A 17,755-nucleotide genomic window follows, 5' to 3' on the forward strand; every position below is an offset into this window, starting at 1 on the left:
AACACGGAGGGCAATCTCAAATTCACCATGGTTCGCTAAAAATGTGGAGATACACGAGTTTTTGGAGATGCCGACAATCAGGGACGAGGTGACCCAATACTGTATCAAATATAGGAGAGGCTTAAAAATCACACAAACCAACTCGCTAGATTTCTCAGAACAAACCCACAAGACTACCATAAGACTGAAAAGATGGCAAATACTACAGTTGGGCGGTTATCACACTGCACCGCGGTCCGCGTGGCGACATTATAACGAATCCCGCGCGCAAACGCGTTGTCAGTGTGTAGTGCCGCGCGTGTTTTTTATACAAACTGAGGTACTTGTATATAATGATTAAATCTGTCGTCCCGCGTAACGCGGCGGAGCGCGGTGCAGTGTGATAATCGCCTTAGACTAAAGATGCTAGTGGCTTGGACTGAATATTAGAAGGCTGGACTAGATTGCTACGTGAATGAGTGAAGACCGAGGGAGAAAATTTACTGAAATACCCCTCCTTAAGAACACAAAAAAAGCAAGTTTTGTCTTGCTTTTCTTCTGATTATGACCCAAGTCGATTGCAGATATAAAAAGGATAAAAAAAATACTTGAAAAAGTCCTATACGTATTCACAAGAACAAATCTGTTGTCTTCTGACTGATCGATAGGATTGGAATAAAACTTGAAAAAATCCTATAATCAATCACCATAGACTGATCACAGAATAAATGTGTTAATAGTCTTCTGACTGATCGCATGATAGAAAAGAAAAAAAAAACTTTACTAAAAATATTGATCAATATTTTGTGTGGATTCCAATTGCACTTGGCGCACTGATGTTTTGTTAGACGAATGACTATTAATAGAAGGAGTATATTATGTTTTTTCTGAATGGAGCTCATATTTTTCCCAAAGGATCAGTCAGTATGTTTGTCAGATGATTAAATTGAGAACGGAAATGTTTGTTGCAAACTATGACGTCATCACAATAACATCGCATGACGTCATTCTCCCATTTTGAAAGCGTGCGGTGTCTCGGAGGTCAAAAATTTGTAAAATAAATCCTAGGCTTTGTATTGTCAAGTTGCGTTTATGACTCTTATGTAAAACAATGTCTTACTTAATTACTGAGAGCTATGTCCAATTAATGATAGGTACCTACAAGGTGCACTGGTATGACCAGTGCACCTTGTATGATTACTTGAGAACACTATTACAGTTGATATGCAACTGTAATAGTGTTCTCAAGTAATCATACCCTTGAACAACCTTGATTTGATTCCAAACCCCTATTTGCAAGAACAGAGTTTAAATTACAATTGTTTGTTGTACAATTTTGTTGCTCAAAAAGATGTATAAATAACACCTCTAATTTTTAAATGTAACATGCAATTAATATTTTGAATTTGAGGATTATTATTACTGATAATTCGCAAATTATGTCAATCATCGTCAGGTCTGTGGCGGCTCTTGTAGTCTTTTTCTCATTAGTCGAGTAACTCGCTTTTAAGCCTTGTTCACACTAGTCGAGTGGCGAGTAATTTTTTAGCTAAACGTGTCCGAACACAAAAAAGTTAGTGGAGTAAAGTACGGCCAACGAGAAGCGATACCATATGTAAACAAACCCAATGTCATGGGTGAACCCGTCTGACTTTGACATATTTTGGCGGGAGAACGAGACATTACGACAAATACACAAGATGGGAAGAGACAGAATTATATTGTCAACTCGACAGTCGTCTCGACCTTTTGTATCGCTGCTAGTTGGCCGTACTTTATCGTCACTAAATCGTTTATTCGAGCCAATCCATTTTGTTCTATTTTGACAGGTGAGTAGCACACCATCACGCGTCCTCTCACTCGTTCACCGGATACGTTTCCGAACTCTGTAGTTTAGTCGAGTTCATATAAAAAACACTGCGAACGGTTTTTGGTCAGTAGCGAGTAGTTTAGTTACTAAAGGCGAGTTACTCTACTAATTATTTTTTTACTCGACTAATGCGAACTAGGCTTCAGTAAATAAACCATTCGTCCTTTACTGATTAGTATTTTTCTCGAACTCGACTAAAACGGCCGTTTCGAACTCGAGTGAGCAGGGACGCGTTGTGGTTGATGGCACTTCTCGCCTAAAACTCATAAAAAAATCATTTTATTTTTGCATGTTGTCTAAATTACTCGCCACTCACTCGACTAAAATTCTCGACTAGCGCGAATAAATACATAAACTTAGGAAAACCCTACATACAGTGTAAGGGCGTCTCCAAACGTTGGTCCCAACGTGACGCCACTCGTACTGTACATGTGAATGTAGAATAGTATTGGCACCAAACGTTGGAACAAGCTTTTTTCTATGGCGCAGTTACACTATTCGCAAAAGAAGAAATTCGAAGACGTCTGATGTAAACGCGCACTACGCCCCCTGAGCCCCGATTACGGTAACTTTTAACGTCTACAATCCAGACGCGCTTCAAAGATTCTGCGATACGATTGGTCAAAACAGCTGACGTACGCTGTTGAACGACCAATCGTATCGCAGAATCGAGAAGCGTGTCTGGATTGGAAACGTTAAAAGTTACCGTAATCGGGGCTCTGAAGTGCGTATTTACACAATCTGATTCGATCAGCTTCGTGCATAGTGTATCTTCGCCACTGAACCACACGTTGACCGAGCGGCATTGGGACCAACATTGGATTGGATCCAACGTGTGAAATCGCTCTTATTGGACCACCCCCAATCCGAGGGTAAAACCTATGTTTGGCGCATGCGTGCCGTCACCCCTTTCGGAAACATTCGGGTCTTTTCGGCTCTCCCTCAAAATCAATAATCCTGCCACGACATATTCCTCATTCGACAGTCGAGCTGCTTAGGGGCTTGTCTTTTCCGTAATTAACTATTTTATATGGGAATTAAACCCCAAAGTTCATTTAGTTTCCACTATAACGCATAACTTAAGAGATAAATGGAGAATTTAGCCTTCAATCCCCACACTGGCGAGGATAGAAGCTTGATGTTCCCACGTGTGCAACTTATCCGCCATTTGCAAGATACCCGGTGCAAAGAATTGCCGGTAAGTATTGATTCTGGTGTTGGGATATTCCCAAGTAAGGTTGCTCTTTCAAAACTTATTGAGATCACCTATATAGGATATTAATCACGATAAACTTTTATCGAAGCATTTTATCGATTTGAAAGAAATGTATATTTCTCTCTTTTGTATATTTCTTACTTCTTTTCTTTGTGTGGTGTACAATTATTATAATGGTAGGTACCTACTGTCTATCTATAATAGACTAAATTGATTGGAGGCGTTTGGCCGAAAATATATTTTTTTAGAATTGCTAGCAAAATGGCCATCGCCATGTCAACTGCCGAAAACTTTGGCATGTTTTCGGGGAGACACGTTTGCTAACTTCAAAAGTGACGTTTTCCCGTACATTTTTTTAGCAGTGATAGCACTTTAAAAGGACATTTTTCTTACTAGCGCTAACAATGCTATTTTCGGCCAAACGCCCCCATTGATAAGATTTTAATTATGATCTCGCGCATCCTAGCCCAGCCGGAGGACATTTTTAGATCAGGAATAATTTTTCAGTCTATCAAAACCCCTCATTTGTACAGGCATCCGTCCATTAAAGGGTTCTTGCTAGATTTTAGCCAGTCAAAATGGCCGCGATGCGAATTGAAAATTGATTTTTATTTGACTGCATTCACACCTGTGGGTCTAGACAAAGTGCACATTATTATCGCAAACCAGTCGAAAAGTGGTCGAATGGCCTTTTTTTTATAGAGTTTTGACTGATTCGAATGCAATCAAATCAAAAAGTGCAACTTGTCTAGGGGGGCTAATGTTAAGTGAAATGCAGTCTAGGATGGTACATCCTTGACCTGTAGCCTATTCACTCCTTGAAGAAGCCCGGATTATAGTATTCGGGAAAGACAGCAACTGTAGATTTGCCAGTCTATTATAGGGTTCTTTCTAAATTTAGACAGTCAAAATGGCGGCGCTGTGACTTGAAAGTTGTAATTTACTAAGTCATCATCATGTCAGACATAGGACGTCCACTGCTGAACATAGGTCTCCCCCAATGCTTTCCATGTTGCCCGGTTGGTAGCGGCCTGCCTCCAGTGCCTTCTTGCTACCTTTATGATGTCGTCGGTCCACCTTGTGGGTGGACGTCACACGCTGCGTTTTCCGGTACTATATTCCCTGCCCATTGCCACTTCAGCTTGCTAATCCACCAACCGTTCATTGTGGAAATCATTGAGGGAGGCCTATGTTCAGCAGTGGATGTCCTATGGCTGAAATGATGATGATGAATCAATAAATATTCTATTATAAGGATAGTCATTATAGGGTTCTTTTTAAAGTTAAGACAGTCAAAATGGCCTCGATTTAGATTGAAGAAGTGTCTCAATAAAACTGATAAATAAATATACTAATGTTTCAATATTTTGTTGCAGATTCAAATATGTATCAGCCTTGGGCAACAAAATCGTCGACGTTCGCGCGGGAGGCATGCACACTATTGCACTCGACAGCGACGGCAAGGTAAGTTATTCACTTGTTAAACTGATAACAAAATGTAGGATACATAGAATAATAATGTACAGGCCACATCACACCAGATTATACATTTTATCGCAAAATAGCTCCTCCTACAACTCATAAAACTCATTTATTTATGCAAGTAGGCTTTTAAAAAGCACTTTTACACGTCCCAGTATTAACCCTACCACTGCTTCATGACAATAAATGGGCCAGTGCTGAGAAGAAGCAGCGCAAGAAACTACTTAAGATACTTGTTAAGATCGCTGTGTTAAAAGTACAATTGTTTTTGTAATTACATGACATTTTTTATCACTATGTTAAATTGTGTCAAACTAAATACGAATGCGTTTTTAAAGATAACACCTACGATACCTATAGGTAATTGCCTCGTTGGGCAATATTCGTCAAATTCTTTGTTAGACTATTTTGTCACTGTTTCTGCAAGTCATGGTTCAGAAAAATATAAGTTGAGCCCACTTTAACTGAAGTCAAAAATTGTTCTCTCACTTACTGCTAAGCTAAGTTTGTGATATAACAAAAATGTAATAATGTAATTAAAACTATACACTTGAGTTGTATAAACCTTTCATGATGCAACATTTCATTAATCTAAAGAATTTAAATCAAGGGACAGTCAGTACGCAAGTAATTTTTTATCGGACCACCGAGCGACTTTCTTCTTTTATGAAAATTGCGATATTAGAAGATTATTTTATTAAATGTTATTTATGAGAATGTGGCAGTTAGTCCAAAAATTCATCATGGGGAAACAGGGGGAATCCTCGCTAAATCTATTTTTAACAGTTTGTAACGCGCAACAAGTAAGAACAACCCCGTAGCAACAAGTACCAACTTAACTTCTTTCCAGCTAGCTGAAGTTTTCGGCGGTTGCCATGGCGATCGCCATTTGCTTACAATTTCTAACAAATTCTATTTTCGGCCAAACGTCCCCATTTTATCAACGTAGTTTCGTCTGTCACCGTCGCTCATGTTGGCATCTCGCTTTGCGAGAGAGGGATAGCAATCATGGCAACATTCGAAATTTTGCATAGCGACCGGAGTAACCCTTCTGAACTTCTGCGCATGTCTGGCTTAGACCGATCGATACGGCCAGACGAAAGCCGAGCGTTTCCGAACGTTCCCGATCGGTCCCCTAACTTGCCGATTGGTTTCCTTGCCGGCCGGCCTCGATGACTCGACGCTTTTGAAGGCACGACACTTCGTCTGCCGTTTTGCAAAATTATTAAGTTATTTATTGTAATAGCTAAGTTTTTCGATTAAGAAGTATTGCTTAACAGTGCCTGCGTTTCATTCAACCATCATAGCAGTAGGTACGTACCTCACACTTCTTTTGTCGTCTAAAATCGATAAGATTATATCGTGGACCGCATCCTAGGCCGGCTGGTGTCTGCCACAACCATTGGCAAAACCCGATTTCCACCAAAGCGGAGAGAAAATGCGTTTGAATAACCCATCAGGTTTTTGAACCGAAGCTGAGCCGAGAGTCGATTTGGATAACGTAATCTGAATAGCTATTCAACACATCTCTCCTTTAGTGAAAACCAGGCTTATAATCTGTATGGGGCACACTAAAAAAACCAGCGTCGTGGCCTTCGTCACCGTGGGCCACGGCATATGCTGAGGTCCCATTGCAATGAGCATCGTTTTCAACCGACTTCAAAAAAGGAGGAGGTTCTCAATTCGACCCGTATGTTTTTTTTTTTTTTTTTTTCTATGTTTGTTACGCGATTACTCCGCCAATTATGAACCGATTTGAACAAATCTTTTTTCGGCGTATAGGTAATACCTCAAGGGTGGTCCCATTTAAATTTAATAATAGAAAAAACAACCCCCAAGGGTGGAAAATTGGGGATGAACTTTTTTATACGCAATATCTCCGCCGATTATAAATCAATTTGAACGATTATTTTTTTGTTGAATAGGTATTATCAAAAGGGTGGTTTCATGCGAATTTGAAGAAAATATTTCACCCCCAAGGGTGGAAAATTGGGGATGAACTTTTTTATACGCAATATTTTTAATTTTTAGTTTTTTTTTGTGTTCACGCATTTGAAGTCGGTTTTATTTTTTTTAAAAGTTAATTATTTGTCTTTGTGTGATGTTTATTCATCATCATTTCAGCCACAGGACGTCCACTGCTGAACATAGGCCTCCCCCAATGATTTCCACATCGCCCGGTTGGTAGCGGCCTGCGTCTAGCGCTTTCCTGCTACCTTTATGATGTTCATTGCAATAAATCATCATCATTTCAACCATAGGACGTCCACTGCTGAAAATAGGCTTCCCCCAATCATTTCCATGTTGATCGATTGGTAGCGACCTGCGTCCAGCGCCTTCCTGCTACCTTTATGATGTTCATTGCAATATTTCTTCACTACATAGTATAAAACAAAGTCGCTTTCCGCTGTCTGTCCCTATGTATGCTTAGATCTTTAAAAGTACGCAACGGATTTTTTAAATAGATAGAGTGATTCATGAAGAAAGTTTACAGGTATACTTAGCACCCGTGCAAAGCCGGGGCAGGTCGCTAGTTCTTTCTAAATTCGACCTTATTTCCAGGTGTGGACATTCGGTTGCAACGACGAGGGAGCCCTAGGGCGCGCGACATCAGGCGAGCAGGATGAAGGCACGCCGCGAGCAACGTCCCTACCAGCCCGAGCTGTGGCCATCGCCGCTGGAGACTCCCATTCCGCTGCCTTGCTGGAGACTGGAGATGTCTACGCCTGGGGCGCATTTAGGGTGAGTTACCAATTCTTCTGTCTGATCTGAGACGTGGTCGCTTACTATGGGCCTCATAAGAAGGCTCAAGGTCACCCAAAGAGCGATGGAGCGTGCTATGCTCGGAGTTTCCCTGCGTGATCGAATCAGAAATGAGGAGATCCGTAGGAGAACCAGAGTGACTGACATAGCCAGCAGAATCGCTAAAATCAAGTGGCAGTGGGCGGGGCACATAGCTCGAAGAGCTGATGGCCGCTGGGGCAGGAAAGTTCTTGAGTGGCGACCACGAGCTGGAAGACGTAGCGTGGCCAGGCCTCCCACTGGTGGACCGACGATCTGGTGAAGGTCGCGGGAGGTACCTGGATGCAAGCGGCGCAGGACCGGTCTTTGTGGAAATCCTTGGGGGAGGCCTTTGTCCAGCAGTGGACGTCTTTCGGCTGAAACGAACCAATTCTTCTTCTTCTTTTCGTGTCGACAACAAACCTAAACAGTTTCAGCCCAAAACTCCGCCACAAGAGTGGCATTGTCAGCAGCATTTATCAAATCCTACCAATATGTTACCCCCCCATTTATCCCTAACTAGCGGCCGCCCGGAACTTCGTACGCGTGGATCTCGTTTTACCCCCTCAGGGGTTGAATTTTGCAAAATCCCGTCTTAGTGAGCACCTACGTTCTAAAAGGAACCCCCATGCAAAATTTGAGACTAGCACTTGTAGTTTTTGAGATTTTGTGATGTCAGTGAGTCAGTCAATCAGTGACCGACCTTTTGCTTTTGTAGATATAGATAGATTAAGTCACGCAGGGGAGGCCACACTACAGCCCTGTTGGGCACTCAATGTTTATGCCTGGGGCGTATTTAGGGTGTGTTGAGTCTTTAGACCAGGAAATAGCTTGGAAATTACGCTTCAATTACTGTGGGTACGGGTGACATGTATGCCAGGGGCACCTTTTGATTAAGTTGCAGCCGTATCTGTATTTAGACGGGGTAGGAAACGTTCTGGAAAGTACGACACGGCCTTGGATACGAATGACGTATATGGTAGAGGCACCTTCCGTGGGCTGAGTGTGAGTTAAAAATGTATGAAAATTTTAGTTTTTGAACGTTTCCCGCTAAGAGCGCTGTGCAATCCGTCATACATTTAATGTAGTTTTTTGACGCGCTCATTAGTGAGCGCGTTTGATGTAAACTCACACTAAGCCCTCTGGTTGAGTTGCCGCCGTCATCTCTAGAAGGCATGTTAGTTTTTGTTAAACAGCATCATCTACCAAAATAAGTATTCCACTATTCAGTATCGATGGCTTAGACTATAAAAATGTTAGCATGTAAGACTGGATGAAATAATGTAGCATACCTTGGACACGGAGGCCGCTGCCATCACCTCCGAAGTTTTGTAAGCTCCTGCTCTGCGGGATACAGATGACGTGGACGATTGTGGTGTTTCCACGTCATCTGTATCTCGTAGGGCCGCTGCTTCCAATCAACATGCGTCATCAGAAAAGCAAAATGGAAGAAAAGGAGCCTCGTAAGTTGTTGCTCTGCGGGATACAGGCGAAGTGGACGATTGTGGTGTTTCCACGTCATCTGTATCTCGTAGGGCCGCTGCTTCCAATCAACATGCGTCATCAGAAAAGCAAAATGGAAGAAAAGGAGCCTCGTAAGCTGTTGCTCTGCGGGATACAGGCGAAGTGGACGATTGTGGTGTTTCCACGTCATCTGTATCTCGTAAGGCCGCAGCTTCCAATCAGCAAAGGAAGGGTCTACATAGCAAGCTACATCAGAAGACATGCCGCGTAATGAAATCGAAATTCTATTTAGTCCATCAGACAGATAATAAAAAAAATTTGGACACATATTTTTAATTTTTTTTCATAATCGAATAAATACAGTATTATTTAAGTTGAAATGTCACGTGACGTCACTTTTGAGTAAATAATCTACTCAAGCGTGACGTAACGCGCCATTTCAACTCGATGTAGCACTGTTATTATTTAATTATGAAAGAAAAAAAAATTTATCTGTCTGATGGACAAATAATTGAAATTTTGTCATCTAGTCTATTGACGCCGTGGCCGTATCAAGAGAGGACCACTATTATTTTTTAAATTATGTATCGTAGCTCTCCATACACACATCCAATATACTTTTTATGTACTCTTGTTATGTTAATAAATAAACTATGCTGCACCATTGCCATCGCCGCCGGGACCTAAGCTCCTGCTCTGCGGGATACAGATGAAGTGGACGATTGTGGTGTTTCCACGTCATCTGTATCTCGTAGGGCCGCTGCTTCCAATCAACAAGCGACATCAGAAGAGCAAGATTGTGTGTGTTATAATGATTTTGCGTCTTTTGGTCTTCTCATCATTGTTTACTATGCATTATTAAATTATTTTTATCACATTGTTATATGATTTATATTATAAGGTGTATAGAATCGTTGTGAGTGTAAATTACTACAGCCTGGAAAATTCTGAAGCCTCGTAAGTTGTTGCTCTGCGGGATACAGGCGAAGTGGACGATTGTTGTGTTTCCACGTCATCTGTATCTCGTAAGGCCGCAGCTTTCAATCAACAAACGACATTAGAAGAAGCAAAGCAAGACTTAACACGCCGCGAGCTGGAAAATTGACATTTTGGATTGTTATTTTTTTATGTAATCTGTATTTAACTCCAGGATATTTTTTGGTCTTTTTATCATTGTAAGCATTGTTTGTTTGTACCTTTGCATTATTGTCGTGCCGTTGCAAGTCCCTACCTCAACAAGCCACGCCGGGATCTTGCACTCTACTGCCGCTGAAGCCTCGTAAGCTGTTGCTCTGCGGGATACAGGCGAAGTGGACGATTGTGGTGTTTCCACGTCATCTGTATCTCGTAAGGCCGCAGCTTCCAAGCGACATCAGAAAAACAAATTACATCAGAAGAATACAACAGAAATCAAGATGACGCGCATTGGACAGAAAAGAAGCCTCGTAAGTTGTTGCTCTGCGGGATACAGGCGAAGTGGACGATTGTGGTGTTTCCACGTCATCTGTATCTCGTAAGGCCGCAGCTTCCAATCAACAAAACAAGAGACTACACGGCGCGAACTGTTTTTTATGTGAGCTGTATATACTGACTGTACTTCTGTATTTTACTGTAAATATCTTCTGGTCTTGTCATCATTGTGTGCATTACTTGTGTTTGTATAATGCTTATGTTGTTAGTAAATCTATTTGGGAAGTATACCCCCAACCTGGATATGGGTGACGTATACGTTAACGTCAAGGGGCGCCGTCCAACTGAATTACCGCCATGGATGTATTGCCGCCCAAGCCTCGTAAGTTGTTGCTCTGCGGGATACAGGCGAAGTGGACGAATGTTGTGTTTCCACGTCATCTGTATCTCGTAAGGCCGCTGCTTCCAATCAACAAGCGACACCAGAAGAAAAAGATTAAAGAAAAGGAACCTCGTAAATCCTCGCGTTCTGGAAACAAAAGCCTCGTAAGTTGTTGCTCTGCGGGATACAGGCGAAGTGGACGAATGTTGTGTTTCCACGTCATCTGTATCTCGTAAGGCCGCTGCTTCCAATCAACAAGTGACATCAGAAGAACAAGATGACACGCGCTGGACATAAAAGGAGCCTCGTAAGTTGTTGCTCTGCGGGATACAGGCGAAGTGGACGATTGTTGTGTTTCCACGTCATCTGTATCTCGTAAGGCCGCAGCTTCCAATCAACAAGCGACATCAGAAGAGCAAAATGATAGAAAAGGAGACTCGTAAGTCTTCGCGCTCTGGAAACAAAAGCCTCGTAAGTTGTTGCTCTGCGGGATACAGGCGAAGTGGACGATTGTGGTGTTTCCACGTCATCTGTATCTCGTAAGGCCGCAGCTTCCAAGCGACATCAGAAAAGCAAGATACCGCATGCCGCGCGCTGAAACGAACCATTGATTCTGATTCTGTCTGAAGCTTAAGATTTTTATGTAAGCTGCATTTACCTGTATGTACAGACTGTACTTATGTATTATACTGTATGTATGTATTTTGGTCTAGTTATCATTGTGTACATTACTTGTGTTTGTATAATATGTTGTTGGTAAATCTATTTGGGAAAGTATGCTTCCAACCTGGATACGGGTGACGTTAAACGTATATGCCAGAGGCGCCACCCGAGTGAGTTGCCGCCGAAGCCTCGTAAGCTGTTGCTCTGCGGGATACAGGCGAAGTGGACGATTATGGTGTTTCCACGTCATCTGTATCTCGTAAGGCCGCTGCTTCCGATCAACAAGCGACATCAGAAGAGCAAGATAGAAAAGGAGCCTCGTAAGTCTTCGCATGCTGGACAGAAAAGGAGCCTCGTAAGTTGTTGCTCTGCGGGATACAGGCGAAGTGGACGGTTGTGGTGTTTCCACGTCATCTGTATCTCGTAAGGCCGCAGCTTCCAAGCGACACCAGAAGAGCAAGATACCGCACGCCGCGCGCTGATGGAAGAAAAGGAGCCTCGTAAGTCTTCGCGCACTGGAATCAAAAGAAGCCTCGTAAGTTGTTGCTCTGCGGGATACAGGCGAAGTGGACGAATGTGGTGTTTCCACGTCATCTGTATCTCGTAAGGCCGCAGCTTCAAAGCGACACCAGAAGAGCAAGATACCGCACGCCGCGCGCTGATGGAAGAAAAGGAGCCTCGTAAGTCTTCGCGCACTGGAATCAAAAGAAGCCTCGTAAGTTGTTGCTCTGCGGGATACAGGCGAAGTGGACGATTGTGGTGTTTCCACGTCATCTGTATCTCGTAAGGCCGCAGCTTCCAATCAGCAGAACGAGCGAACGACCTTGGGCGCCAAGCGAGTTAGTTGTCGCAGTGAAAAAAAAAAACTAGTTTATACAGGGTGTTCGGTAAATGGGTATATGAGCCGACACTAGCCCATGTTAACATGGTCATATAAATGGTATGGTGAAGTCAGAAATTTGATATCATCATTTTAATTTTTTTAATTTTCATACAAAATAAATTTTATAAAATCTGATTTGTATGAAAATTAAAATAATTAAAATTAAGATATCAATTTTCTGACTTCACTATACCATTTATATGACCATGTTAACATGGGCTAGTGTCGGCTCATATACCCATTTACCTAACACCCTGTAGAGTGAAAAGATTTGTTGTTTTTTCGGTCGTTAACTTTTTTATTCAAGCTGTATTTATCTGTACGGATATATCTTTTGATCTTGGTATCCCTATTTTTTGTGCAGTGTGTGTTAGGTTTTAAAATAATGTCGTTAAAACTGTCGTTATTTTTTATACTTTTTGAATAGGTATATTTTGATTTTAGAATAATATTCTTCGTGTTGCTATTTATCATGCTGTGTATCGGTATTTATGTTTTAAAATAATATTGTTAAAACTATGTAACTATATATCATGTTGTGTGTATGGTATAACTAGGGTTTAAATTCTTATTGTCATAACTGATTCTGTGTCTCTATTTGTCATACTGTGTGTATTTATAACTAGGTTTTAAAATATTGTTAAAACTCTGTGACGCTATTTGTCATGTGTGTATAAATAAAAATTAAGTTTTAAGCGACATTATTGAAACTTGTGTCGCTATTCATACTGTTTGTATAGGTATAATTATTATGTTTTAAAATAAAATGTTTAAACTGTGTTGCTATTTGTCATGCTGTGTGTATAGGTACTATTAGATTGTCAATCTAGCTCTAAATTGTATAACCATGTCTTCTGTAACTACAAACAATCGATTGTAAAAAGTTGGTGATGATATTTGTATGTATGTTTGTAACTTTTTCACATATACTATTGAACGGAATTTGCTGATACTTGACAGCATTATTGTTTATACCAAACCTTCCTAGTCTTTAAACTGTGACGCCCCTGGTACTGCCATTTTTTTGACGCACGTTTAGAAAGCCCCGCTTTATATCTGTACCTACTGCCAACTGAGATACACGCGGGTGAAGCGGCGCGCAAAAGCTTGTACATCTATACTAATATTATAAATGCGAAAGTAACTCTGTCTGTCTGTCTCGCTTTCACGCTTAAACTAAACCACTGAACTGATTTTGATGAAATTTGGTATAGAGATAGTTTGAGTCCCGGGAAAGGACATAGGATAGTTTTAATCCCGATTTTTGAAACAGGGACCCGCGCGATATGGTTTTTCTGTGACAGACAAAATTCCACGCGGGCGAAGCCGCGGGCGGAAAGCTAGTATCAGAGTAAATAAAAATGACAAAAATCAGCGCACCTCACTAATCAACGCTAAATTTTGTCAGTGTGTGCGTGCGCGCCGCATACGTATTGGCGCGCTCACATACAAACCGCGCTCGGGCGTTTCTATGAAGATGACCTACTCATTTGTATTTACTCTGCTAGTATTGAATAAAATATTAGTCGGTCATGTCAATAACAATGATGTCTTTTGTCGTAGGATTCCCACGGGAGCATGGGGCTGGTGGTGCGTGGGAGAGAAGGCAAGGCGTGCAAGGAGCCCGTGCAAGTTCATATCGGGGAGACGGCTGTTGGCATCGCCTCGGGCGGGGACCACCTCGTCATACTGTCGGTGAGTAGGTAGCAAGCTGAATTGGCAACGGGCAGGGCACATAGTACGCAGAACTGACGGCCGATGGGGCAGCAAGGTTCTGGAGTGGAGGCCGCGTACCGGAAAACGCAGCGTGGGACGTCCACCCACAAGGTGGACCGACGACATCATAAAGGTAGCAGGAAGGCGCTGGACGCAGGCCGCTACCAACCTAGCAACATGGAAAGCATTGGGGGAGGCCTATGTTCAGTCCTATGCAGTGGACATCCTATGGCTGAGATGATGATGTGATCTATTCCCAAAAAACTACGTGTTGAAAAAAAAACTGGGAAATATTGAGCCTCCGCCTTCAATAAAAGAGAAATCTTGAGCATTCAACACAATCTGGTAAAAAAGCCAAACGATACCTGTTTCGCAACTAATCGCAATTGCTTTACGAAGTTTTGATGATGACAATACCGGACCTACCACTGGTGCCATCTGCGAAAAGCTTTGCATATGGATCCCCATTAAATGTAATTTCGGCTGCTACGGATGCAAAATATCGAATGATATGATCAGAGGTGGAATTGTGTAAAGCAATCGTAATCATTTGACAGTTCATAACGTACGATAAAGTCAGTTAAACAAAGCTTTTGACAATTGACAGAATAATCGTACGTTATAAACTGTCAAATGATTACGATTGCTTTACACAATTCCACCTCAGATTTGAATAGACAACGCAGTTGGGGTAAAGCCTGGTCCGTGAGCACGTAGAATTTTGTCCAATGACCCCAAGCTACCCGTCCTTATCGCTCGCGCGTAATTATATTGCTGTCGCGACTGTGCGACGGGCGCCCGCAGTGAGTGTGCGAGCGCGACCGTAACATAATTACGCGCGAGCGATAAGGATGGGTAGCTTGGGGTCATTGGACAAAATTCTACGTGCTCACGGACCAGACTTTAGCTACCTAGTTGCAAATTAATTAATGAATAATTGTTTTGCAGTCATCAGGCTCTGTCTACACGATGGGCTGCGGTGAACAGGGCCAACTAGGCCGCTTGGCGCAGCGCTCCGCGTCACGAGACGCCCGCCAGGGATTCAGTAAGTTATAATATATAGATAGAACATACTTTATTACGCCACACAATACAAGAAAAGAAAGAGAAAGAAATATACAAAAGATACGACACAATTTTGGCGGTTTTATCGCATAAAGTTATGTTCCAGAGTTCTATGCGTTATGTTTACTTATTTCCTGCAACCTACTGGTCATTTATTCACTTATGTCAACGGCTTTAATTCGTTAAGAGCATAAACGAACTGCGCAATATTCCCACAAGTGGATTTGGAAAGCATTGGGGAAAGCCTATGTTAGCCTTATGTACACTGTTTTATGTGCATACAAGTTAAAAATAAATAAATATTGCCTGTTTAGCAGGTATGCTGCTAGCGCCTCTCTTATATGACCTTACTGTAAATGTACAGTCGGCAGGACAACTGGCTATAATAAATATTCTTCCTTATTTAAACGCCCAGTGTTTAACATAACAGTTTGTATAATCTACCACGTATGAGGCCTGACACAGTCTTTGCAAAATCGTCATTATCCCAACTACATAAGCCTCAAATCCCCAGGTGCGCTGTTAGTGCCAATGAAAGTGACACTCAAGGGCGGCGCCCGGCGCGTGTGGGCGGGCTACCACGCCACCTTTGCGTTAGACGCCAACGACAAAGTCTTCGCGTGGGGACTCAACAACTACGGGCAGCTGGGTAAGTTGACGGAAATGTTCGATAAGTAATTATGATAGAACAAATTAGACAGATACGAGGGCCGGCTGATAAGTCCGCGGCCTAAGGTACTTAATGAAATAAAATAAATGGTTTCTATTTTTTACATTTCTATTTTTTGTAATATAATCTCCCTCAAAAGAAATACATTCCTTAAATCTCGCATACAATGCCTTTTACCCACCCAAAAAATTTTTTTTCAACATGACGACCAACCGCAGCTTTAATTTCGTTGTCATCTGCATATCTCCGGCCCCGTAAGTCCTTTTTCAAATCGAAAAACAGGAAAATATCGCTAGGTAATAGGTCTTGGCTATATGGTGGGTGGTCAATCTCTGAGAACCCGGTGTCTTTCAGGGCTTGGCCTCGCAACTCGTGCGGCGTGAACGGGCGCGTTGTCTTGCCGAAAGATCAATCCGCGTGTCAGTTTCCCACGTCATTTCTGTACAATAGCCTCGCGAACATAAAGAAATATTCTTCAGCTATCTGCCACGATTTAATTCTTTGGTCAGCCGGAACGATTTTTTCGACTTTTGAACGTTTCCTTCACTCAGTATCGTGACAGGGCGGGGGACGTTTTCACAGGTCTCTCGTCCGTGTTGAAATAGTCGGGCCCATTTTTTAACCATGGTATATAATCCTGAAGAACCAATGACATCTCTTCAAAAATGTCTTTCGGTCTATTTTCCTTCTTTACGAGGAATAATGTCCGCGGCGCGCGGTGTCGAAATTCCGCAAATCTCCAGATTCGGCGGACATGGTGATGTCATTTGTTTGATAGAAATTGAACTATCAGTGCAAACTTAATTAGTGATTGCTTTTTATAATACTACTGAGTGTCGCAACTAGTGACATGAGTAACATGCTAATTACTCATCGCTAAGTACCTTAGGCCGCGAACTTTTCAGCCGCCCCTCGTAAAGCACACCTTACCACACGAGACAAGGAAAAAAAAAGAAATATACAAAACTAGCGGCCGCCCGCGACTTCGTACGCGTGGATATTAGATTTTTTCATACAAATGTTTTTTCCCGCTAACTCCCGTTCCCGTGGGAATTTAGCAATATCCTGTTGTAACTACTAAGCTTTAAGTTTATTAAGGTACCTGCATGCCAAATTTCAAGCGTCTAACTTAAGCGGTTTAGATATACGACACAATTTAGGCGGTCTTATCATTATCTTATCACAAAGCAATATCTTCCTTTCTTTTCTTTTCTATTTATTAGCGCCTTTTTAGTGACAGGATGTAACTCGTCAGTCGGCGCTATTGACAAATCATGGGCCGTTGCATACCAGTTGGCGCCATTACCGAGTAACATCTTACCAGTTGGCGCCATCGGCGAGTGACAAATTCTACTCTTCAGTTGGCGCCATTGGCGACTGAGTAAATAAACCATGGCATAGCACGTCTATTATAAAAGTGCAAGACTAGTTGACGCCACTGGCAAGCAAGACTATCTACCTCGCACTAAAGCGCCAACTGGCGAGCGAAAATTTATTGAATTGAGCAAAAAAAAAAACTGACCTACTTTTGTAAAAGCGCTTTTTAAAACCCTTTTATTGATCAAATCAAATCACTTTATAAATGTGAGTAAAAATGATGACAAAGAGAAAGAATTGAGAAAATAAATTACTTTTATGACTATCCATTTTTGTAATAGACAGTTTGACACCATACCCCTATAATTCGAAACCAAAACCTTTTTTAAAAAGACCCTTCATTCTGGTCTTAATAACTTGATTAATTTTAAGTTACCTGTAAATTACGATTTTCGTTCGCATTGTAATTGAAAAAAGTAGTTTGATTGAGTTGATAAAATAGTGACGTCACTTGCTTGTAGTGCCATACAAAATCTATGGAAGAGTTTCGTTTTGACAGTTTTAAAAAGTACGTCAATTGATTGGTGGTGTCAACATGTCTATTACTCCAACATCAACCTCATTCCCCAGGTATAACGGGCGAAAAGCGCAAAGTAGCGCTATACTCGCCGACGGAATGCGACGCGTTCAGCTGCGTGCAAGCGGGCTGGAGCGCGGTGGCGTGCGGACAACACCACTCGCTGGCGCTCGACGCGGCCGGGCAAGTGTACGCGCTCGGCAGGCAGGAGTACGGCAGGTGAGTGTGACGACGAAGATACGAGCTATCATTAGCTCCATTTCAGCCAACGGCCATTCCC

At 42.1% G+C, this 17,755-nt stretch overlaps 1 protein-coding gene across 1 annotated transcript in view; it reads left to right on the forward strand.

Moving 5' to 3' along the window:
• The window catches only part of LOC135084360 (regulator of chromosome condensation), a 45,326-nt gene that overhangs the window by 3,125 nt on the left and 24,446 nt on the right, over positions 1–17,755 (forward strand). Inside the window, exons 4-9 of the mRNA XM_063979138.1 lie at positions 4,442–4,529; positions 7,110–7,289; positions 13,694–13,825; positions 14,795–14,891; positions 15,426–15,560; positions 17,529–17,694. Of these exons, the coding sequence (XP_063835208.1) occupies positions 4,442–4,529; positions 7,110–7,289; positions 13,694–13,825; positions 14,795–14,891; positions 15,426–15,560; positions 17,529–17,694 (798 nt within the window). The remainder of the gene's footprint in view (positions 1–4,441; positions 4,530–7,109; positions 7,290–13,693; positions 13,826–14,794; positions 14,892–15,425; positions 15,561–17,528; positions 17,695–17,755) is intronic.

This window comes from Ostrinia nubilalis, chromosome 26 (assembly GCF_963855985.1).
Source record: "Ostrinia nubilalis chromosome 26, ilOstNubi1.1, whole genome shotgun sequence".
Classification (NCBI taxonomy): Eukaryota; Metazoa; Arthropoda; class Insecta; order Lepidoptera; family Crambidae; genus Ostrinia; species Ostrinia nubilalis.